This window comes from Sciurus vulgaris (genome assembly GCF_902686455.1).
Source record: "Sciurus vulgaris genome assembly, chromosome: 13".
NCBI classification, from domain to species: Eukaryota; Metazoa; Chordata; class Mammalia; order Rodentia; family Sciuridae; genus Sciurus; species Sciurus vulgaris.
Window position 1 is genome coordinate 16344938 of NC_136474.1, and position 24130 is coordinate 16369067.

The 24130-nt window shown below is 44.3% G+C and overlaps 1 protein-coding gene across 35 annotated transcripts in view; it reads left to right on the top strand.

The window, feature by feature from the left end:
• The window catches only part of AOPEP (aminopeptidase O (putative)), a 302298-nt gene that overhangs the window by 216368 nt on the left and 61800 nt on the right, over positions 1-24130 (top strand). For 20 of the 35 annotated variants that reach the window (XR_013758748.1, XR_013758749.1, XR_013758750.1 and 17 more), the window contains 2 exons: positions 16251-16313; positions 16558-16632. Coding sequence is in view for 17 of the 35 variants with exons in the window: in XM_079108830.1 (XP_078964956.1) it covers positions 16251-16313; positions 16558-16632 (138 nt within the window). In the remaining 18 variants the exon portion in view is untranslated. Of the gene's footprint in view, positions 1-16250; positions 16314-16557; positions 16633-23131; positions 24127-24130 lie in introns of those variants that run through there. The other 15 variants (XR_013758742.1, XR_013758743.1, XR_013758744.1 and 12 more) reach the window with 4 other exon arrangements.

A 24130-nucleotide genomic window follows, 5' to 3' on the forward strand; every position in this document is an offset into this window, starting at 1 on the left:
ACTGAGATCTTTGATTCTCTGTGACAGCACTTGCCACAACATGGCACGCTTTGAGGGCTCTTGGTAATTTCACTTTCAGTAGTTTCACTCACATTTTCTAAGCGACTCAACGTCTTGTCAAGGATCCTTAAAGATGTGTTCAGTAGGTGTCTGGCCTCGCCTAGGGCAGCATCCAAAGCTGTGGGTCTTCACAGTCACCGTTCCTCTGAGCACAGCTCTTCCAATTGCTGTACTGTTCAACCGGGTGCAAGAGACAAGGACAGTTTACTGAAATCTTTTCAATGTGAGCTTCATTTTCCTGTGGCACCTGTGGCTCCGTGTTCACATTCGTTTGCTTGGGCTGCCGCAACAATGCCATAACGAATGGGTGGGTCAGCACAGATTTGTTCTCTACTCTCTGAGACTGCAAGTCCAAGATCCAGGTGGTGACAGGTTTGCTCTCTCCTAAGACCTGTCCCTGTCTCCTTGGCTTGCCGGATGATCACTTTCGCACTGTGTTCTCCCAGGGTCTTTTTGTGAGTGCATATTTCTATCCTCATCCGCCACACATGTGACTTCATTTTACCTCTAAGAGCTCGTCTCTAATATACTCACATTCTAAGGTACTGAGGGTTCAGATTTCAACATATGAAGGGGACAGTTTAGCCCATACCAGTGCTTCATCCCCATTTCCCTTTTTTTCTGACTAGCTCTACATTTCTAGTGAATTCCCTTAAAATGGCCTATAAAATTCACTCAAGGCAACCTTGCTATATTTTATTCCTGTACAGAGTTATAGGCTTCGGGCATATTTTGGAACCCAAATGATGTTACTTATCCAGTCCACAGAAACTAAAAAGTTATGTCTGGTGATATGAGAGAAATGTAGGAAGGGTCCACCCGCACCTGGGTATTGTTTCTCGGGGCATCTGATTCAGCATAGTCTAAACACAGTGATCTCTACTAAGGCAGATGGCAGTGAGTATTAAAAAAACAACTTTTGGAATTCAGAAAAAACGGGTGATTTCCACTCGTGGAAGCAGAAAGGTGGAGGTGTCATTTGAAGCTGGTCTTACAGGGCAGGTGAGAGTTGGCAGGGAGAAGCTGGGGGGAGGGATGCGTGACCCGGGTGTGGTGCCAGAAGACTGAGTTTGAGCCACATCAGGCAGTCAAATCTCAGTGACTGGGGGAGGATTAATCGTGGGTCACTGGGTGGTGAGACTGAGTGAGCCCCTGGGAGGAGCCTTATCAGCTGGAGCAGGGGGCGAAGAGCCCCTCCCAGCACCCTCTCCACTCCCTCCTAATTCCTGGTCCCTGGGCACTAAAGCCAAGGCCATTAGCCCCTGAGATCTAGAAGGGTGAAAAAGTCCACTGTGTACATGAGTTTTAATCACTAGAGTAGCGATCTTCTCCCCTTCTCTCCCCCTTGTTAGGAACACGTTTCTGGTTGGCTGTTTTACATGGAAAGTATGGTCTGCAGAGGGAATTGCAGCCAGAGTACACGGGGGCTTGAAAGTGGTGCTGAAGAGTGCCCACAAGATCCCAGAGCCACTTCTTCAGACTTTAGAAGAAGTGACCGATTCGAGCTACAGCTGTACAATGTGGTCAGGTGGCCCAGTGCCTCACCTGGAAAGATTACTGCCTGGGCAGCATTTCCCCTCCTGGAAGGGAGGAGGTGACCTGACAGAGTGAGAGGAAGAGTTAGACTGACTTTTTCTCCTTGGTTTTCAACTTTGAATTTTCATGTCCAGAGCTGTTCATGTGCTTGGATCCATTTTGAAGAACAGCACTGACTGTCCGGATGGCCAGTGGTGTCTGTCAGAGAGCCAGTGCAGTGAGCTGGGGATCATCTGTGTCTCCTTTCCTTTGAAGAAAGGAAAGCGAGTGAAGCCACATGAAACAAGCCCGCATTACCATGATGCAGCAGGGGTGCGTGCATGCTGGGGAAGGTGGAAGTGGGTCTAAGGCCTGTGTCCTTCAGGAGCTCAGATTGGGGAGTGTGTGGTGCTGGGATTAAACCCAGGGCCTCATGCATGAGGGGCTCGTGCTTTATCGCTGAGCTACACCCCACATCCCTGCACATGATTTTTAAAGTGAGTTCAGATAAAGGCATGAAGGTGGCTTTCTTGGTTGGGGTAAAGAGCATTTGAAAAGTTTCCTTTAAAAAGAATGAAGATTCTGAACTGGCCCAGTTGGACACAGATAGTCTCAGGCATGTGATACTATAGACAGAAATCAGATACACTTATTTGGTGAACCAAGGATGAATTTGTTCTGCCTTTCGAACCAGAAAGAAAAGGAAGCAAGAGCTTTGAAAAGACAGTTTGGTTCAGTCCAGTTGATGGAGACAGTGGCAGTGGTCTGTGTGCCTGTGGGTTTCCACGAAGAGTTAGAGCTGGGTTCTTGTGAGAAGTTCAGGTCCACAGGCTTGCGTCTGAGACCCTGGTGGTGGTGGTGGTGGGGGGGGGGGAGTCTGGATACCAGCATCATCCAGGAGTCTGTTCAAAATCATAGGTCCCAGGCTCCTGGTCCTGACCTACCGGGCGGAATCTGTGTGGTCATAGCTGGGACTGCTTGATAAGCTCTGTGATTGTGTTATACTCCAGAATTTACTCTGTCAGAAGTCTCCTTTCCAAGTACAGTCTGAATTCATGGAATCCTTCAATTTTATACTCTTCCTGATTGGTCCAAATATGTGGCGTGGAGATTTAGTTCATTTGTTAAAGCAACATGCCAAGTATAGCATGAACAGAGCTGAGAGGGCACAGGCCCTGCCATGAGCTCATGGTTCATGGGGACCTCTACCAGCCGTTATTCTGTAATGCACAAGAGGAATCTGCCCTAGAGTTGGAGACTAGGAGCGACTGTGGTAGAGGCTGACATTCCTCGTCTGCCTTGTTCAGCAGGGAGGCTAAGTCTCTAAGAAAACAAAAAGCTTGCAGGCTCAGCTTTTATGCTCCAACTCAGTCACCATCAGCCAGCTCATTGTGTAAGTGAGCCATGTCACTGTCCTCAAGGTGCCTTGTTGGGATGTATGAGCATTACCTGTTTTTTAGGCTTGTAAGTATGGAGCACCAGAGAGATTCACGTAAGGAAAGACTATTACATCCCTTGCAGTGAGCAATACCATGTAATAGGGTTTCGCCATAGTGATGCTTTGTTAGAGCTCTTTAGAAAGAAGGAGCCATATAAACTCAAAGAATTAGCACAAAGATAATCTGCTTCAGATTATAGACTTCTGTCAGTGGAAAAAACAGATCCTGCTTGTTAAGAAGAACCACCCCAATCCTCTCTTCATTAGGCTGAGGACAGACTCTGGGAGTCTTCATCAAAACAGATCATTTTAGGCCAGGCATGGTGGAATCCCAGAGACTGAGGCAGGAGGATCACAAGTTTGAGGTCAGCCTGGGTAACTTGGTGAGACCATTTTAAAATAAAATAAAAAGTGCTGTGGCTGTAGCTCAGTAATGAAGCACTTGTCTAGCATGTGCAAGGCCCTGGGTTCAATTCCTAGTTCCACCAAAAAGTAAAACAAAACACCCAACAGGTAATTTAACATCACATTATTCCTTCCTTAGACCTGAAGAACAGCAGCTCAGTGGGTTGGACACATGGGTGTGTGCACACGCATGGCCCGTTGTCTGTGTCACATTGCACAGTATGATTGCACATTCTGAGTTAAGATCTGCATTTGGGCCTTTGAGGCGGGGCTCCCACGGTGGCCTTGCACAATGACCTGTGCTAGCTCCTGCCGCCCGAGCACCCTGCTGATAAGGAAAGCCCTCAGCAAGGCTGGCTGCTGTAGAGCACAGTGCTGCTCCTCTCTCTCTTGTGGAGCCTTTTATATAGGACTGGATAAACGTTCAGGGAATGTCTGTGAGGCCTAATGGTTCTTGGGTGTGGCCTGTTGCTCATGCTCAGCTATTTCTGGTCTTTTCTGATCCTGCACGACTTTCAGTCTGCTTTAGAATCTTAGGGTATGGACAAGGCCTACATAGTTTGTCATTTTCTTGCCGTGGGAAGATGAGCCAGTGAGAGCTACTGTCACCTGCCCAAACTTGTAGCTCTAGTTAGAGGCAGAGCCAAGCTCAGATCCAGGAGTCTCAGGCTGTAGTCCATAGATAAGGCCTTTCGTATTTTTTCGTACAGCTTAATCCAACTCAGCTGATCCAGTCTTTGCCTTAGTTTACAAAGACCTGTGAATGGATAATAAAGGAACAGCAGAGGGCCCCAAGCGGTGATGATTTAAAATTTAATAAATGATTGCTTTTTTTCCTGAAACTCTTCTTTCCTTTTCTTTCATAGATGCAGAATGCAGACCTCACATCCTAGGGCTTTTAATAAACAGGTGGCATGGGTATACACACCCTCCTTCCATTATCTATTTCTAAAGGAGAGCCCTGTGTGTCTGGACTGAATATTTTGCATCAAAAAGCTGGTATATTTTTGGTGTGAGTGAACATGAGTTTTGGTAGAGATTGCCTTTGGAAAGACATAGGCAGTCCTCCTTTGAGATGGAAACTAAATTAGATAATAAATACTAGCTCACCAAAATAAATGAGAAAAAGCAAATTGCAAAACAAAAAGTGTCTTTATATACCTGCTAACACACTTGAGAGATGTTTTTTAGTATCCTTGTTTTTGCTTTCAAAAGTAAACTCCCAACTCAAGTCCTGGCTTTTGTCCTGTGTACTGACCCAGGTAGGAGAGAATCAGGGTCAGAGCAGATGGTGGCCCACCAGCAAGTGTATCACAGGGCAAGGTAGTGGCCAGTGATTGCAAAACTGCCAAACCCAAATGTGTGTTGCAAAAGGGCAGCATTCTCGTCCCACACCTCAGTGTGCAGCTGTCCTACTTGCAGAACTTGCTGAGGAGTGTGCTCAGATCATTCAGTAGGAGGTCCTGCTTGTTCTTCAAGTCAGTCTTCTGACTTGGGCCTCCACAGCCCGTGTCTTCTTCTGGTTCTGTTTAGTCTTCAACACCACATCAAACTGTATGTGGGCTCCACGCAGTTTGACACATAAGCAGCAAGACAACGTTGTTTCAAGGTTACCCATCTGGGTGCAGGAAGAGAGTCGGTGTTATATCCCATTTGCTGTCTTCATTGGGTGCATCATCTCGAAGGTTTGTTAGCCCAGTTAGCCTTGTATTGGCTATTAATACATCCATACAGCTCTGGAGTCAGCGTTTTAACCACTGAACCTTCTCTGAGATGGCTTTGCTTTTTGGGGGAATGAGGTACGCTGGCCTGGGGAAAGGGCACGTCCTCTGAGCCTTGAGTCACCACATGCTGTGCCCAGGTACCACTGTGAGTTCATTGAGATGAGGAGCCTTTACTTTTTGTGTCTTCCTTTCCATCTTTGGCATCTTGAATTGGCTTCAGATGTAAAGCTCATTCTTAGATTGGGTTGTGTTGGGAGATTTATATGTTTTATCCTTATGTTTTACAAACTTACAGAGAAAACTAGTTTGTGCCTTTCTTCTCCCACTGAAAAACTGCTACTTGAGAAGTTACGGGGAGAAGTCTGAAGTGATAATTGGTGTACAGGAGCATTTACACTGGCTGATCACTGAAGAGTAGGCATTTGATTCTGATTCAGATCAGTTATTCACAGATATTAACCTGTTGGGCCAGAAGGAGATGAGAAAACTTTGACTGGGCTAGTTAGTCTCAAAATTCCTACAGATCAGTCATAACTGCAGGTCATTTTTTTCTTTGGAAAGTGGCAACTGTTATTTCTTAGATATATTTTGAGATAAGCAAATAAAATATTCATTTATGCCTGTTGCTCAAATATCCTCTGGGAGAAGGTCTGGTGAGTGCCTGGCTGCTGTCTGAAGGCTTGGAGAACCTGGGGTCCAAATGCTTCAGAAGAAACCTCATATTTATGTTGCTTTTTATTTAAATCAGTATTTACTGCTTAAAAAACTAAACAAACAAACAAGCAGGACCAGTAATGAAATGTTTATGAGAAAATGTCACAGTGATTGCTGCATATTTTATAGCAAAGTGTTACAGTGTATCTTACATTGAGAAAGTAGGACCTATCTGGAGTGGGGATGATCAAACCCAGATGCTTTCCTAAAATTATATTTTCAGTGCATTTATATGTCTGTTACAAAGTGTGCTATGTGCTAAAAATATTTTCCTTTGTAGGCCAAAGGAAATTTCAGACCACATTGAGGGATACATATGTCAGATGGTTTTTCTTAAGTGCGTTAAGGGCATCCTGGTTGTTATTAGCCCTGACTTTACAATATGACATTATTTATGCCAAAAAGCTTCACAATTCAATTCTTCTTTAATTTCAGCAACTTTATTGGCATGAAAATGCATGGAAGGGAGGCCAAAGTCAGTACATAAGAATCTGGTACCAAGACTCCAGGGCAACCAGTGGTAATAGGATTCGGCTGGAGCGACTCCATCCCTGGCGAGGACGTTGCTCCACATTGGGGGCTCTGCCTGCCTTTTCTCCAAGGGCCTCATCTCACATTTCCTCTCTCCTCCTCCCTTGTCCCTCAGTGCTGCTCACTCTTCCTACTCCACACAGCCAAGCAAAGATGCATTTCCCTTTAAGACTCTTCTTGATTGTATTTTTCACAAAGGCTGTCTCTCCAGAATTCTCACTGGTCTTTCCTCCTCAAACTGTATTTTTAGTCTCTATCATTGATTTTGTAATTGAAAGGCATCTGCCTGGGTTTTGCAGAAATGCTTTGAGAGGCTGCAGATGAGGAAAAACCAATATATAGGGTTTTGACTCCCTAAAATTGTACTCTTTCTCCTCCACTAGTATCCCTTTGTATGTACTTGAATGTCGAGAATGAAACTTATCACGTGTGTGAGTAGGCTACACTAAGTGTAGTGTGCCTAAGTTATTTACCACTCCTGTTTGCAGCTCTGAGAGATGAACATTATTTTCATGCCAGTTTTATGGAGGAGGAAACTGAAAACCAACTCTTGTCCAACTTAGAAGCCCACGCTCATTATTACCTTGGCTTTAAATACATGGGCAGATTGCAGGTGTTCTTGCATCTTAACTCCTGGTCACGCTGGTGCATTCATAGAACAAAGTTGAAATATCAAATTTCATGTTAGGATGTTTTTGTAGCAATGGTCGGCTTCTTACTATTGTGAGTGACACAAGACCAGAAATAAAATTATTAATTCTCCTTTCTCACAAGGCATACAAGAAAGAGCACTCGCTTCCTCTAGTCTACCGCGTGTCCTGGGAAGGGCGGGTGCTTGCTTACAGTGCCTGGGATGGGCCACGTCTCCTCAGGCTCCTCCCAAGGCATGAAGTCAGTGTGGTTGTCAGGTCGGGCTTTTTATGATGACGCCACAATTCAGTTATTTTGAGACCTTTGAAAGTTCAAAATACAAGACCGGCTTCTGTCTCTGAGGAAAAGAGGAAGGGATTCACGTTCAGCATCTGCCTTGTGCTCCTTGCTCTGTGAGTCCTCTTAACCAGCCTCACCCTGGGGTATCACAGTCTCCTCAGCTCACTTGTGTGACCTGCATGCCCAGCGGCAGAACTTCCCCAGCAAGGGCAGCAGGGTGAGGTCTCAGGGGCTTATTTCCCATAGCACCAGGGGGAAGCCCTATTCAGAGGGGGACTTAAAGTGGCAACAGCTTATTTGATTGTTAGCCTGCTTTCCAATGACCTTGAACCTCAGAGAACCAGGCAGTAAAGATAAGAAGGGTTCATACAGAACGCAAAGCTAAAGCAGACCTTACTATTTGCACTATAAATTAAATGTCTAATTATGAAGACAGGGCTGGGGGGTGTGGCTCAGTGGTGGAGCACTTGCCTAGCATGCATGAGACCCTGGGTTCCGTCCCCCGCACTGACAAAATAAAGATTGTAGAAGATAGTTAGATTTAAGTGAGTTTAACATACCTAATACTAATATTAACATAAATATAAACTAACTGCTGGATTCTTCAGTCTTGACAGTGAGGAAGTATTTATGATGGGTTCATAAAACTCTAATGTTCCTTGCGCTTCTTTCCATCTATCATTCTGGTGAGCACAAAGCTGTTGTGTGCAGAGCGGCTGGCTTTATCCCGAGGAGAAAGAAGTTATGTTTGGTATCTAAAGAACAATGAGCGTTTGCTGCTTGACTGATCAATGCTGGATCAAGTTCACATTCCCCGGCTCCCACTCTCCCACCTCCACACGCAGTGGGTGGGAGCAGAGCAAAAGGAGGGGGCAGGTCCTTTTCCACTGAGAGAGACTTGAGCCAGGGCTTTCCTAATATGGACACAGCTGGGGCGGGCAGCCTTAAACATTGACTTAATCCACTGCTGGAGAACGCATCCTATGAAAAGTAAAGAGATTAGCAGCCAATTAATTCTGACCCCTCCCATTGTTTTCCTGGAACACCTCCTTGTATGGAGCTGAGTTTGGTGAACACACATTGTGGAAAATGGCTTTTCCTCAGATTATTTGTACTTGGGACAATTGCCCCTTCTCCAAAATGCGGTGGATTTTACTTTCCTTACTCTGCATGTGTGTGCATGCATGTGTGTGCGCGCATGTGTGTGCGCGCACGCACGTGTGCATGCACGCATGTACTTTTCCTTCTTGATAGAGGGAGTATGAGTCAGGCCCATTCCTCTTGCTGGTAAGTTTTGGCTTCTTGGAATTTCTTTTGGAGGCCAGATGACAAGCTGTTCAGACTTGCCATGGCTCTTAACAACAGTCATGCTGAAGCCACATGTCCCCTCCTTCGAGGCACAGCTCCGGGTCTCACGCCCTCTCCATCTTAGGGAATGATGGGAAGGTACTGAGCTGGTGAAGTGACCAGTATACGATATGTGTTCATGTTTATTTAGTAACTACTACCTTTCAGAAAGCACTTTGTCAGGATGATTTTCCTAGTGGCTTCCACCTCTGTGTGTGTCTTTTCTAGACACAGGAGCCCATTTGGTTAGAGCAGGCAGACCGGGACTCAGGGCGGTCACACAGGTTGCTTCCTGAGTAGAGCACTACTTCTTGCACACTTCAAGGGTCTTTCTGTTGGCACATGCTCTTCCCTTATTCTTTTGTGTGTGTGTGTGTGTGTGTGTGCGTGTGTGTGTGTGTGTGTGTGTGCGTGCGCGCGCAGTACTAGAGATTGAACCCAAGGGTGATGTAACATTGAGCTGCACCCCCAGCCCTTTTAAACTTTTATCTTGAGACAGGGGTAAGTTGCTTGAACTTGTGATCCTCCTACCTCAGCCTCCCTCCTGGCTGGGATTACATGTGTGCACACGAGGCCTAGCTGCTATCCCCTAATTCTAGCCAGCAGTCCTTCAAGTGCAGAATGTTCGTCTGGAGGGGGACGGCCGCATCCCATAGTAGAATATTGTTAGGACTACATTCATTTGACAGCATTGCCGATTGGCACTAAGATCAGGTTCCACCTAAGGTCTTTCCACTTGGGATCCAGAAGTGTATCAACAATGAGCCCAGAAAAACTTGCTGAAAAGTCAAATGCCAATTCATTCTTGCCTCCCTTTTGGATGCAATGTTAAAACTGTCCACTTCTTTTCTAGTCTTTATGTGTGCTGGATGTGCCTCGCTGAGGAAAGCTACCTGGATTGACCAGCAGCCCATCCTGCCCAGTACTGTGTCCACATCTACTGGGATATATCATCACAGAGCAGGGTATAGGGTCATCCTACATGTCACTGACTTTGAAATGTCTTTCTAGTAACCTGTTAGAGAGGGCATCACTGAACAGGCTAGACCAGTGGTTCTCAGGAGGTAGGGGACTTAGAAATGACTGGTGCTTGGTCCCACTGCCAGAGATGGGAATCTGCCTGGTCACCTGGGTGTTGGGATTTGTAAGCCCCCACCCCCACCACACACACAGTGATTCTAATAAGCAGTCAGGCTGGGAACCACAGATCTACTAGCTAGCCCTATATAATGTTACATACCCGTGAAAACTCTGTAAGATTGTAATGTCCATGAATGTCAAAGTCCTGTAAAGAATAGCAGTCATATGGGTGTTTAAGGGGATATGCTATTATCTCTTCTCTAAATTGTCTCTTTCAGTAGACTTTTATGGTATGATTGTATTTTGTGGGCTGTTTTGATCCAGGCTCACTCTGATCACATAATAAATGTTGTAAAGTGACACAGTCCATATTATGCTGAAGTGGAAAGAGCACTACATTTCCAAACAGGATATCTGAAGGCCAAGCAGTGAAATTCCCTGACACTCAGTTCCTCTGGCCTTAAGATGGTACCGTGTGAGGCACAGGCAGAACAGTTGAATGTGGAAGAATCTGGCAAAGGTTCACTTCTGCACAGAGCCCGGCTGTTCTCATTCTTTCTACCAGTTCTGAGTCTGTGTTCTCTGATATATATGGAGCTGCAGTATCATTTTGTCTGAAAGTCACTTCCTCTGACTTCTAGTAAGGTTGCATTGCTTCTTAATTCTAAAAGTCTAGAACTTGATACATAACTGCTTCTAGTCCTAAGCACATCACCTGTGTCATTTGATCATCACCGCTCTCTGAGAAAGGAGCTAACCTAGGTCTAAACCTGAGCTGTCCACACATTCCATATACCAAGCCGAGGTACTGCCTTGCCCTGCGGGTTCGCTGAGGTCCAGGGTGGTGTCCAGGCCTCATCGTGTTCACAAGCTCTGGTGATGTTTTGCAGTAGGTCACACTGTGTTGGTTAAGTGAACGCCCTCTCCGTATGTCTGAGTTGCATTCTTCCTGCAATCTAAGCTCTTTCCTTGGGTTTTAATAGCAAAAAGGATAAAATATTTGGTTGGTTAACATTTTTATAATAGTCCTGTGTGATGTGGGTTTTTAAATTTTTTTAATAGTTCTTTTCTTGAGTTTTATAAAGAATACAATCATATGACCTTAACTTACATACTCTACTTCCAAATATTAGTAATGGAGGGAAATATTAAAAATTTTTTCCTGATCCCCACTTTTTCCCCTCCAAAAAGGAAAAGGAAATTAAAGAAAAATAATAATAAACCCAGAACACTTCATTCGAACCTCTCCTTGTCCAAATGAGCTTAAGGCAGCATCCAAAGCAGACCAATATAGCATGATAGAAATAAATTAGAATAAGCAAAGTGACTTGAAAATAATGGTAGGAAAATAGGATGGGGCCAGGAATTAAATGAGCTCACGGTGAGTACACCCTGGAGTTCCCAGCCTGCCTGCTGAAGCAGGCTCCCAAGAGCACTGGGCTTTCTGGAAGAGGGGAAGGAGTAAATTGCAATGTTGGTGAGGTCAAAACAAGCCAATTGCCTCAGCCCCACGATTCCTGTGTTGATATCAGGGAGAAGGGTTTGCTGTGAGCCCTCACAGAAAATTACTATCTAATGTAATAAACAACCCTCTAACCCCGTCCTTCCAGTAAACATTGAGATGGATTTTATGGGGCTGTTTCTTATAATGCACCTCAATAAAGGCTGATGGCTTCTTCCCAGAACTTAATGTGATAAGAGAACTTTCACAGAGTACCTGAAAGACAAAGTCCAGGGTCAGCTTTATGGTGGTCTGTTTCAATCTAGGAACAGATTTTATAGTATCCAGGATAGGAGTTAGGGCCTCATATGAATCCACGGACATCCTGAAAATGTTCTCTGTGTGTGTTGTGTGTGTGTGTATGTGTGTGTTGTGTGTGTGTATGGGCTAAAGGTCTGTTTTCTCCCTAGGGAGCTGGTAGCATGATTAGCCTTCATCAGATTCACAAAGAGGGTGGAAAAATGGAAGAACTTGAGGCTGGGCTGCGGCTTGGTGGTGGAACACTTGCGGGGCACGTGCAGAGCCCTGCATTCCATTCTCAGAACTGAAGGAATGGAAGGGCTGTGCGTGTGAAATGTTGCTCCCTCGGTCAGGCTCTGCAAAGCCTTTGAGCAGCAGTGAGATCAGGGTTGTGGTTACCGAGAGGAAGAAGTTCTGTTAGCGAGCTCACTGCACGGCCATACGTTCAGCAGTTGGCCAGGCCCAGCATGGGGCTGATTTCCTTGTTTGAAAAATATGCTTTATAAGGACTTCCACTAAGAGGTCCATGTGGCAGGGCCAAAATTCTCTTCAGAAAGAAACTAGGCCTTCTTTCTAACACAGACAAAATGGCAAGTCATATAAATCACGTATAATTCTTCCAAAATCAACCACAAGCCAACATAAAGGAACGTTACATTTGAAAACAACAGAACCAAATTTAAAGGCATAAACATTTGATAACTACTTCTAATCCTTACTTGTTATTACTGTAGCTTAATCTACCTTGATTTTATTTCCAGACCTGTGTAGACTCCTACTTTTTAATTAACCCTGAATATATGTTGGCAGTAGAGCCCTTCTGAAACCCGCAAAAGCTTCTGGAAACCTCTACCTTGTTTGGTATTCAAAGATACTTTAGCTTATTTCAGTGGATAGTTTGCCCTGTGCTTTGCCCAAGGGAGTGTAATTTACCATCGGAGCTGTGTGGGATAATTAGAGGGCTCCCCTTGCTTGCCCTGTAGGCCTTCCGGGGGCCTAGGAAGGCTCCTTCTCCCGCTGTGTGCTGCACCTCCTTCAGGAGGGAGAAGCAGGAAGAGAGCAATGCCCTCATTAACAATATGAAGTTGGTGTCACTGTCTTCTTCCAATGAAAGGAGTAACTTCCTCTTCTACTAAAAAAAATAAAATAAAATAAAAACCAAGTAAAAAGGAAACTGAAAAAGACTCTCCAGGGCAGTCTCCACCACTAGTTTAAGGGATGCTTTCATTTTAAAGCAGTGGCATTTTTTTCAGCCTCTGAAATTGTCTTCAGCTTTTATAAACTGCTTTGACAAGAAAGTTTCTTGAAACAACTTCCTTTCTAAACTTGCCTCTCAACTAGCTGAGGCATTTTAAAAGATATAATTCAAATAGAGAACATCTGTTTTAAAGTGCTTTCACCACATTCTGAAAGATAGGTATTAGACTGTCCATCCCCCACTACAGAATTCCAGTTTTTAAAGTGTCTTCCTCCAGCTTCTCCACAGCCTGCCATCACTAGGGGAAGCCCATGAACAGAGAGATGTAGGTAGACAAGAGAATACCTTCAGGCTGTGATGCACACAATAAAAAATATTAGTATTTTTCCAGTGTCATGAAATATGTTAATTTTTTTCTGGACTAAATTCAGCTCACAGCACCATTTTATAATGCAATTTTTAAGCGATTAACATGAGAACCTTTGTCATTTCTATTTTTAGTTTTTTAAAGTCATTTTAGAAATACCTTGGCACTGTAATTGGTGTCTTTTTTAAAATGCATAATTCTATGCTCTTTACAAAAACATATTTTGTTTATTTGCTGTACTGGGAATTGAACCCAGGAATGTTCTACCACTGAGCTATGTCCCCAGCCCTTTTTATTTTGAGACTGGGTCACATTAAGTTGCTGAGGCTGGCCTTGAAACTGTGATTCTCTTAATTTAGCTCCCAAATCACTGGGATTATAGATATGTGCCACTGTGCCCAGCTCAAGTTAAGGTATTTTAGTGGTAAAACAAACAAGTCAGAGAAATCTTCATCTCAAGACTCCTCCCCCATGAAACTTCATGTGCTGTTCCTTCATTTGTTCCTTTATACTTCCATTCTCTTGTTTAACATGTTTACTGAGCATCTGCTGTGTGTTTTTAATAACTGGATGAATCCCAAGAACAAATGACAGGGTCCCTTTCTTCCTGGAGCCTAAAGTCCAGTTAGGGTGACAGATATTCAGTAAAGTAACAAGAAATAGCTATAAGAAAGATCAAGCCCTGAAGTAAGCTGTGGACTTTAATTAATAATAATGTATTAATACTGGTCTTCAACCTTAACAAATGTACGAGATGAAGATGTTAATAGCAGGGAGAACTGAGGGGGTGAGGGAATCTGATATGGGAATCCTGTGCTTTTTTACTCGATTTTTCTCCATACCTAAAACTACTCTAAAAATAGTTTAATTAATAATAAAGTTCAAAATAGCTATATAAAAGATAACCACTCAAAACAATATAAAGAGGATGTTGTTAGAAAGAACAGGAGAATAACATAATTTGGGTGGAGAGTGAGGAAGGACCTTTGAGAAGTGTCAAGACCAGAAAGAACTAGCCCAGCAAAGCATCCTCAGTAAAGCCAAGTAAAACCACTGGAATTACCTTTGGAAATACCATTTTAGCTTCTCAGTAGAGAATAGTTTGTGGGGTAGGGCAGGGAAACAGCTGGGAGGTGCTTAGAAGGGACCCTAGCTTTTGCTTCCCACCCAAGGGGGTAGTAGAGGAGTCGGGCAACAGACTCAGCGTCTCACTGTGCCAAGAACTGAGTGCTAGCGAGAGAGGAGACTGTGTCCTAAGATCTGTCCAGTAACTCAGTGGGGTGCACAGAATTAAGAGCAATCTTGGCTTTCGTTTCTTCAAAGTCTATATGTTGAAATTTCTTTACAAGTCACTAAAGAGTATCCTTTTGAAAGGATCATGTAAGTAAAGCACATCAATATTGAATGGTTCATATCAGAGTTCCTAGGGGCAGTGAACTTCCAAGGAAAAAAATAATCCTGGATAAAAGGAAGCATCTGCCAGGAAGGATTTCTGTTGATTCTGGAACTGTTCGTAGTAGTATAAAAGCTTAAATAGTTCATAGTTCTCTTTCCATTTAAAATTCAACAGCTCTGCACAATCCACTTCACCACTTCTAATTTTTTATCTGCTTATGTGTATGTGCACCCAAGATTTCCAGAGCATTAACTATTTTTTGCATTTCCTTCATAGTAGAAAAATTGCATACGATGGCTGTATACATATATAAGATCAGATAACATGTTGAAGATGAGGATGCACTTCATAACACTTGTCTACTAATGATACAGAATGGTTAATGTATCTATTTATACTCTTCTCTAATGTTAGATTTTTTTTTTTTTTTTTTGTATTCCTGGAAACACAAACACTAAGGAAGATCCCTCCACTTGAGCAGATTTGTTGTTTATTTTAGGAAATAAATATGCATCATTAATGTAAGTTTAAGTAGTCCAGTTATGAATATGGAATGAAGGGATAAAATGAAGTTTTCCACTCTGATGTCTCCATTAAGAAGCTCCTCTTTGTATGAAATACTCCATAGCAAAGTTGCTTCTATTTAAAGAACTGAGCTTGATCTTGGCTTTGATCTAAACCTTTTGATCTTGAAAGAGGGATGGAGTAGCAATAAAGAGGGGGCAAGGCAGATTTTCTTTAAAGAAATACGATAAAGTTAAAGGATGGTCAAAATCAGCAAACAAGTACGACCCTACTCTCCTCCCCGGCCCTCACTAGCAATCTAGTCCCACCAGCTTCTCAAGCTGATGGAAAGCCTTTTGGTGGTTACCTGAAAACTTGGGGATAGCGCATACTTTTATAAACGAAGTGGAAACTTTCTCCCTACTTTTGAAAAGAGATTAATCTCCTTTTAATTCCATCCAGTCGCTTTGGAGCTGGAGGGCTGAGCGTCCACACTGTCCGGGCGAGTGCGGCGCTGGCTGCGCCCAGCCGGAGCGCCACGGCTCCCGCGACGCGCAGGCGGAACAGGGAGCTAGGTTTTTCTGCACTCCAGGCTTCTCCCCCTGGAGGTCACCTGCCACCGCCAATCCTGAGAGACACTGAAAATCGTCTACTTAATTGCAGTCTAATCTATTCGCGAACACTCCATTTGGAAAGTTCCTTTCTCTCCACGAAAGCTATCGGGACACTTAGGTTTCTGATCCGAGAAGCAAGTAGGCTCCCCGCGGGGCTGGAGGGGCACCTCTGCAAAGCAGAGCAGGCAGCATTTCGTGTCCTCCAGCATCCGAGAAAGCCTTTCGCGGGTAGCTAGGGCCGGGGGTCTGGAGGCTGGAGTGGTGGAGCGTGCGCGCCCGGGGTCTGTCCACGCGCGGGGGAGCGCCGGGGCGCGGGCAGGAGCCCAGCAGAGGAAGGAAAACATTGACAGGACGAACAATAAAATAGCGGGCGGCGCGGGGCGGGGGCGGGGAGACCTGCGGGACGGGCGGCGCGGCGGCCTATACCTTTAAGGCAGGCCCCGCCCCGCGCCGCGCCCGCCGCCGCCCGCGCCTCCCGGCCCCGCGCTGCCCGCGCTGCGCTGCGCTGCGCGCTCGGTGCTGCGGGCCCGCGCCGCGCGCTCGGCCCGCGGGGCGGCTGGGTGCAGGCGCCGCCGCCTCCATCCACACCTGCCGCGGGCGGGGTGCGAGGCTGCGCGCCGGGTTGGTGGGCCCGGGAGGGAGGCCGCGGCCGCCCCGGTAAACTTGACTCTGCCCCTTTCCCGCAGCCGCTGCAGAGCGAGCGCCAGGCCGAGTCGGAGTGCGGGCTCGCGCGGCAGGTGAGCGCCGAGGTGAGTGTGGCGCGGCGCGGCGCCGGTGCGCGGGCGGAGCGGGGCCGAGCGGAGCGGGGCGGAGGGCGAGGCGGCTGCCGCGCGGCCGGGACGGAGGTCGCGGCCCCCAGCCCGAGGGCCCTGCGCGGGCGGCCTGCGGACTCGGGCCGCCGCGCTCCCAGGGGTGGCCGAGCGCTTATCGCCGGCCAGCGGCCCCTGGCGCCCCGCGACCTCTCTAAAATGCTCTGTGCTTCTTGAACTTCAGGTCACAAAATGGATTCGAGTGAACCGCAGACCCCGAAAACGGAGGCGAAGGCAGGAAAACGAGGTGTTTGAAAAGGTAGGATCCCTCAGACGGTACCGCTGCAGGTCTTGATAAATCGCCTCTTCCCGAAGCCCCGGTTACGGTCACGACAATTAGAATGCATTCTTTAAAAGTTTTTAATAAATGTCCAGTAAGCCACAGCTGTAATTTCTGGGGATAATTCTATGGAAAGGTTGTGGGTGATCCTAATGAGCATCCACATGCGACGTGCTGGTGAGCGGCTGCTGCAGATCTGCTTCCTGCTCATTAAATAGAGCAACAGGACTTAAGCGGTGTCCTCATTATTAGACCGGCAGTGCCATTATCGCAGAGCCGAGGTACCTCTGAAAACGAAAGTCTCCTGAGCGCCTCTCCCGCAGGTTTCTGTGGTGGTGACAGAGGTAGTGGCACAGGCACTCGCCTAGACTCCAGGTTGGAGCCATCTGAGAATGGAGAGACATGAAAGAAGTGGGCTCCTTGTTAAAACGCCTGGAGGGGTTTTATTTATTGTAAAGCAAATTAATTTATTTTCCTAAATTTAGAAATAAAATGTTACTTTGTAGAAGTTTGAACTACCTATTTTCTCCTGAACTAGTATGACGTTAAAATTTGATTCATCACTGTAATAAGTATTTTGAAATAAGGTAAGTGGTCTGTAATTTTCTAAGTTACTTACGTAAATTCTTGAAAGGGAACAATATTTTTGCAAATGTTACAGCAGGTATGCTTTTTTGTTGCTTTTGCTTAGTTATATTTTACTGGGTTTTTTTTTTTTTTTTTTTTTTTTTTTTGGTTCTCCATAGCGCTGAGGGATTAAAATAGTGAGGAGTTGTTTTTCTGCTGTTAGAATGTATGACGAATCACTCTTGATTCTGCAGCCACATTCCTGCGATAGCATTGCTGCCAGCGTTGCCTTAGTATGGGCATCGCAGTGTCTGAGAGCATGCACAAAGCACAGCAGGATGAAGGTGGCACCAGAGTCTCAGGGTGCGTTTAAGGATACCACCGGGCAGCTTCCAGAGAGCTGGAAGAAGAACTGGCCTGGGATGGCCTGGGAGCGGGGTGGTTTGTAGCTAGACATTCAGTGTGTGTGTGCAGAGTGGTACCCTGACCCTTCCTCTTTTAAACCGCGAGTCATAGGTGTGGCTTCAGTTAAACAATAATAGAAGTCTGAAGCAGACTTGATTTGGGGACCATACCTCCACATGCTATGATTAACTTCCATGATCTAGATGTTTTTTAAATATAGCACAGTAATGATTGAAAGCATAAAGTCCAGAGATGGAAAAGAATTATGGTGTGCCTCATACTTTTCAAAAACCCATTTGCAGCTATTATTTTTTAAACAAAAATAAGGTTACCTAAACGCACAGTATGTCTTGCAAAAAGGAGAAGCTGTTACCTTTGTGGATTGCTAGCCATCTTACTACTAAAACTTGAATGAGGAGTAACTGTGTATGTGACACTCATGACCTGACCACTGTGTCTTCTGAGAGTTGTGGGGACTAGAGGAAGAATGCACTCTGACTCTTCTTCCTAGAAAACCAGGGCTGCAATTGTAAAGGGAGCATGAAGATCAACTAGTTTGGGACCAACATTGAGAACTTCCTTTCAAGGAGTGGAACTTACAGCTGACTAGTCCCTGGCGTGGAGGTGGGGAGGCAAGAGGACGGGACATTTCAGAGTTAGAGCAGAACACATTAATCATTGGCACCCCCAGCCTTCGCTCTGGGTTCTGGGTAGCACCACCCAGCCTTTGTCCACTGTTTAGCCTCTGTGACACCTGAGAGAAGGTTTGGAGCTTGCTGAAGCAAAGCATGCAGTGTTTCCAAGGGCCAGGTGGAAAGAAGTAAGGTCAGTGGCCCAAGGACTTTGGAACATGTCCTGAAGGCCCAGAAGCCATCCCGCAGCTGTGGGTGAGGTGTGTCACTGTTTTGAAATACAGATTGAACTCTGGTAATGAGTGTTCCAGCCCGAGGTCACGTGCTAACCTTCAGCTAGGAACAAAGTAGTTCACTTACTGTGGATTCTGAGGTTAGTTTTGAAAATGTCTGCATTGCCACAGCGTCCTTTTTCATGAGTCTGCTCTATTTTTTTTCTACTTTAAATAAAGTGGTGTTTTTCTGCTTTCATCCACTTGATATGACTGTAAAATAAGAAGGTGAGCCATGCTCATTCCAGATGGGTTCACGTATTGAAGGAGCCCGTGTCTATTTGCCTACTGTGCCTCCTCGCTCCCCCTCCCCCGCTCTTCCCTCATTCCCCACATGCCTCTGCAATCTTCAGGCCTCTCCGGATTCAGTCTGTTGAGTGGCCTGCATCAGCTCTGCCCTGTGATAGGAGGGTGCAGTCCGTGCTGCCTGTGGAGAGCTGGGAGGTGGAGCTGCAGGTATGTTTGTTTGCCCCCTTAAAGAAGTTCTCCGTGGGGCTAAGTGGTAGGCAAAGCCGGATGGAAATGCTCGCTGAGCTTTTCAGTGATTTCAGAAGAGGAAGCAAAATAAACTCTGCCAGTGCTCAGATGAGGGTTAAAATAATGAATAATGAAATAAAGTCAATTGGGGAGAGAGATGTACCACCCAGATAAGTGATACACAGCGCCCTCCTGGCCTTTCTGGCCTCTTTCTTGTCCCTTCTGCTTCTTGTCATTCCCACCTGCCAGAGAGCTGCACGGCCTTGGTCCGCTGTCTTAACAGGTTTTGCTTCTGCTCTCTTGAGATGCATTATTCTTTCTTCCGCATCTTCTCATACTCTTCTCTGATGTTGATTTCCATTTTATTTTAGCTTCATATTGTAGCTTTTTGTCCCCTGGTGTGACTGAATCCTTTTTATACTGTGTTTTGTTTTCTCCATTTAAAATAACAAACTTGCCTCTCTTCTGTTTTTGGTCCTAAGGTATTTTCTCTTTCCATTCTGATATTCTTCCTTTTTCATTATTTCAAGTCCGTACTATTTAGTTTGAGTAAGTTTTACAAGAAAAAGCAAGAACATGATTGACTCACGAAGAACAATCGGGCTGGAAGGGTGAGCCAGCTCTTCAGGGGCAGCCTAAGTATTGTGATCGCAACGGTAAATTGTATGTGAACAATATCTTCCCAAATGGCTGCTAGCTTTGGAAGAACATATTTTTTTCTGGTTTTTACCTTTATCCGATTCAACGATAAATACAAATTATGTAATACAATCAGAAATTAAGGGATAATGTTTTTATAAATATAGACATGTGAAATTATGTAAGTTTTGATAAATTTTCAATATTGTAGAAATTATACAATAAGTATGAAATAATGTGTTTTAAGAAAAGTATATGAATGGGTATGATTGACTTCTTTAAAGGAAGAAAATTTCAACTTTCAGATTCAGAAGAACTGTCCTTCCTTATTTTTATCTGTCTGAATATGCAGAAGGTGAATTTTACATACTCATTTCTGGTCACAGCTAGTCACCACCAAGTATACATGATGGTACTGGAAGTGTTTCTTTGGCTTATTTTTGAAACACACAAAATTGAACAGTCGCTGTAACTAACAAGTAATCTTTTATGTGCGCTAGTGGTTTCCAAACGAGTGTGCAGGGCCAGCCTTCTGGCCTTTGTTACAGTTAGTCATGACTCATGCTAGGTGCAGAGGATTTCCAACGGCAGCCCCCTTTAAGGTCACCTTAATTTTTATTTTCTGCCAGAACTGAAAAGCAGTACTCTACATCATAAATTTTTAAAAACTTGATGAAGTTTTCATTGAAACAATCCAGATTGAAACATAAAAATCTAAAAAAGATGGTGGTGGAAATATGGTCTTTGTCGTATTTAGTGGCTGTTTTAATTGGGGCCAAATGATAAGCTCTCTTTTCTGAGCGTGAGAAAAAAATATCAGCACTATTTTCTTTGTGACAGTGGTCCTTCCTAAATTATGCAACATTTCACTCCACTTTGATTTGTCCTTTCCAGATTCTTGATTCTAAATTACAATCCATGATAACCTTAGTTGGAATACTAATTCACAGATTTTAAAATGGGTATATAAAATCCAGCTTGGTTTATGCATTTTGCAGCCTTTATTTTTCCTTTTTAAATTTTATACGTTGTAAGAAATACTTTTATTACAGTTATAATGTTCAGAATAAGAAAGGTAGGTACAAAATTTAAACTGTTTAACAAAGTGCAATAGTGCTGTTTGCCTTTTGTGGCAAAAGTCTATTTTATGTTCAGTTATGGTTTTTGGAAACCAACATTTAAGACAAATAAAAATTATTTAGCTCTTTCTTGAACCCATAAGAGCAGATGGTGACTGAGACAGGCCTGTCCCAGGCGCCATGGGTACACAAAGCCTAGCGAAGTGGCACTGCGTGCCTTGGGAGAGTGCTGAAGGGAGAGTCAAGTCCCTGTGCTGTGCAGAAAGCCCTCTGGCCTGCGCCCGCCCTAGGCCAATCCCGCCTGTGACTCCCAGGCAGGAGCCCTGGCCTTTTCGGGAGTGCTGCTGGCCTATGAGAATTCATAACTAGCCTACAGTCGCGTAGCCCATATTCCCTTACAATAGTGTCCTTGATACTCCATTTCCATGGAAGAGCTTTATGGATCCTAATGAGTCATGGATCCCAGGCACCACCGCCCACCCTCCCTCCAGCCCTGTCTGTGAGTGGCTCTGTCCTGAGGGTGCTGATTGCGCCTCTGGATGACAACTTACTTCAGTGATGTGGGGAGGCAGAGTAATTTATTAAAAGTAATTAAGCCAAACAAAGGGGGTGATCACAGTGCCCCTAATGCGCAGCTCCTTGTTTCATTGCTGCTGTACTTAGACCTGTGAGTAATTTGGTCTTTGTGGGGTCTCTCCTCCCCCCCCTTATAATCCTTAACAGATACATAATTTATTAAATCCTCTGTACGCAGATCTCAAATTAGATCTGGTTTCACAAAATCTTGCCCCCCCACCCCCACCAGCCGAAGCTGGACCAGGGAAGAATTGCTGATAAAATGTGGCAGCCTTAGGAGGAAAGTCTGATCTGTATGATTTTATACCATTAAATTTTCGTCTATTCCATAGATTTTTTTTTTTTTTTTTAAAGAACTGCAGTTTTTAAACAAACGTTCTGAGAATTCTAGGTGTACTAAAATTCCTTCCCATTTTCAACTAGCGCAACAGGGGAAAGGGCAATACAGTCACCCACTTACTTATTCACGTATTTTAAAAGGAGCGAATTTTGAATGGAACTGTTAACGTAGTCAGAGCTCAAACACTTGTAGTGTGTCAGGCCCTGCCTAAGTGTGTGTGTGTGTACCATCAAAGTAGTGTCACAACCAGCAGTGTGACATTAGGATGTTGTGGACTACATCAGACGCTTGGTGGAAGTAGGTGAGGTATGAACAAGTCAAATAATTGCTATAGGAAAGAATGCGTTGGGCAAGATTTTAAAATTCTTTCCTGTCAGGTTATTGACAGCCCTAGACCACCAGCATAAAGCACATATTTCTAAATCAGGAAAATTCCAACCAGCACATATTTTGAAAACACTTGAAAGCGTGCAGATAATTACACTTTTGTTGATTTTAGCGTGTTTGATGCCAGCGGCCATCAACTCTTCCATGTCATGAAAAATGAAAGCCATTTTCATATAAAGCATCAGAGTTCAACTGGAAAAGGGAGGCAGGCAGAGAAAAATTTCGTGGTTTTTAGTTACTTTTATAGTTTCGTTCCTGTGACTAAATGCTTTACTTGGCAGTCATTCTCATCTTAGGCATTTTAATGAGCTGCTGTTTTGTGCATGGTCTCATATGCTGCTAATAAGATGCGTTATTTTTAGTAGCACCTACTGGTGTCCTTGTGGGCTAGGTCCTGCTGCGATCTTCTTTTTTAAGTGGCTTGAATTTTTTTTTTTTTTTTTTTTTTTTTTTTGGTGGTCCTGGGGATCATTGAACCCAGGGCCTACTAACATCTTTAGCCCAGCCAACATTTATCTCATTTATATTTCTGGCTCTCTGCACACAGGAAAAGTGATACTCAACCTCAATTCCCAACACTTAGAAAAGGACCTGTATACATGCAGCCTCAATAAGTATTTCTCAAATGAAGTGATGAATGAATCCCACAAATGATTCATATTTTAATAAACTCATGCCTGGCTATTGCATTTTAAAAATTTTTTCCTGTTTAACAATCAAATTTTTATCTTTGTTTTGGTCTTTAGTGATACTGGTTTTCATTAGTGTGTATTTGGTTGAGGTTTCCCAGCTTCTCCGTGGGTGGTCTTTTCACCTCCTCTAGAAAGGGAGCTAGGTGGAGATGATTGCCACTTGGTCCTGTGCCCCTGGAGCACCTCACCTGGCTCACTTTCCTCTGGGAATCCTTTTATCTCATAGGTCTTAATAAAATCAGTGTGTTTAGCCCTGATTTTTTTCATATAATTTAGTGAATTTTTGTCCCTTGTTTTGTGTTTGGGGGCTTCTGTTTTTGTCCTTATTTTCACATAACATTTTTCTCTTTTCCTTTCTTTTTTTTTTTTTTTGTTGTTGTTGTTGTTTTTCTCATGTGTTGATTCTTGCTAGGAGCAATAGGGAAATTGGACGTTAACTTGTCCTGCCCCTCTGTTCCGTGTCTTCCATTGTGTGGATTGAAATGGTGTCTTTTTGCTTTGAAACAAATGCCTGTGAGCCTTTCCCAAGCCGCTGTGCTGTTCCTGACTCTCGCCCTCCCTTTCTGGTGGTTGCCTGCAGTGTCAGAGCACACAGCCACCACATGTGCGATGGCGCTGTCGTCCAGAAACCGCACAGTTCCAGTTCTGCAGGTAAACCATCTGTTCTTAGGCTGATGTCTTCTGTCATTTCAAAGCTACTTCTTGGGCCGATGTCTCAGGAAGAGCTTGGGCAACTGGATTGTCTGAGTTCTTGCATGTTGATAGTTTTTCTTTATACCTGAAAGTTAGTTCTGCTACATATAAAATCCTTGACTTATATTGTATTTTAATTTACATTTCTTTAAACGTATTGTTATTGGCTTGTGGCGTTTCCTTTCCTCCTTGGAGTAACCTGGTCTTTTATCCTGGATACCCAGATTTTTTTTCCATTAAATTCCAGTAATTCAACTCTAACATGTCTCGTTGTGAATCACTCTCCCCAGTTGTCACTTGACTTGTAAGCTTTATTTTCCTCATTTGTAAAGTGGGAATTAACAGTTTGTTTTGTACTTCTGTGGAGTAGGTTTGAAACTGAGTAAGAGAGTGTATACAAAGTTCGTGTTCTTCAGTTTATTATTTTGCTATCTTGTTATCCTTTAAAGTCCCCTGTTAGAATTTATTCATTTTGTAGACAAACAGGCTCCAGTTGGCTCTGCGGGAGACACAGGCAGTGGAATTCCCTGGATTACACTGGTGAGTAGGCTGTTTGGGTAGCTTCTGAGTGACACAGGCCAACAGCAGAAGTACCTCAGAAGCCCCTCTCCATTGGGTTCTTCTCACACTCTTGCTCATCGTCTGAGCTTTGGGTTTACATGATCTCACATGATATATGCATAGAAAGATACACAGAAAAAAATTACTTTCATTTTTC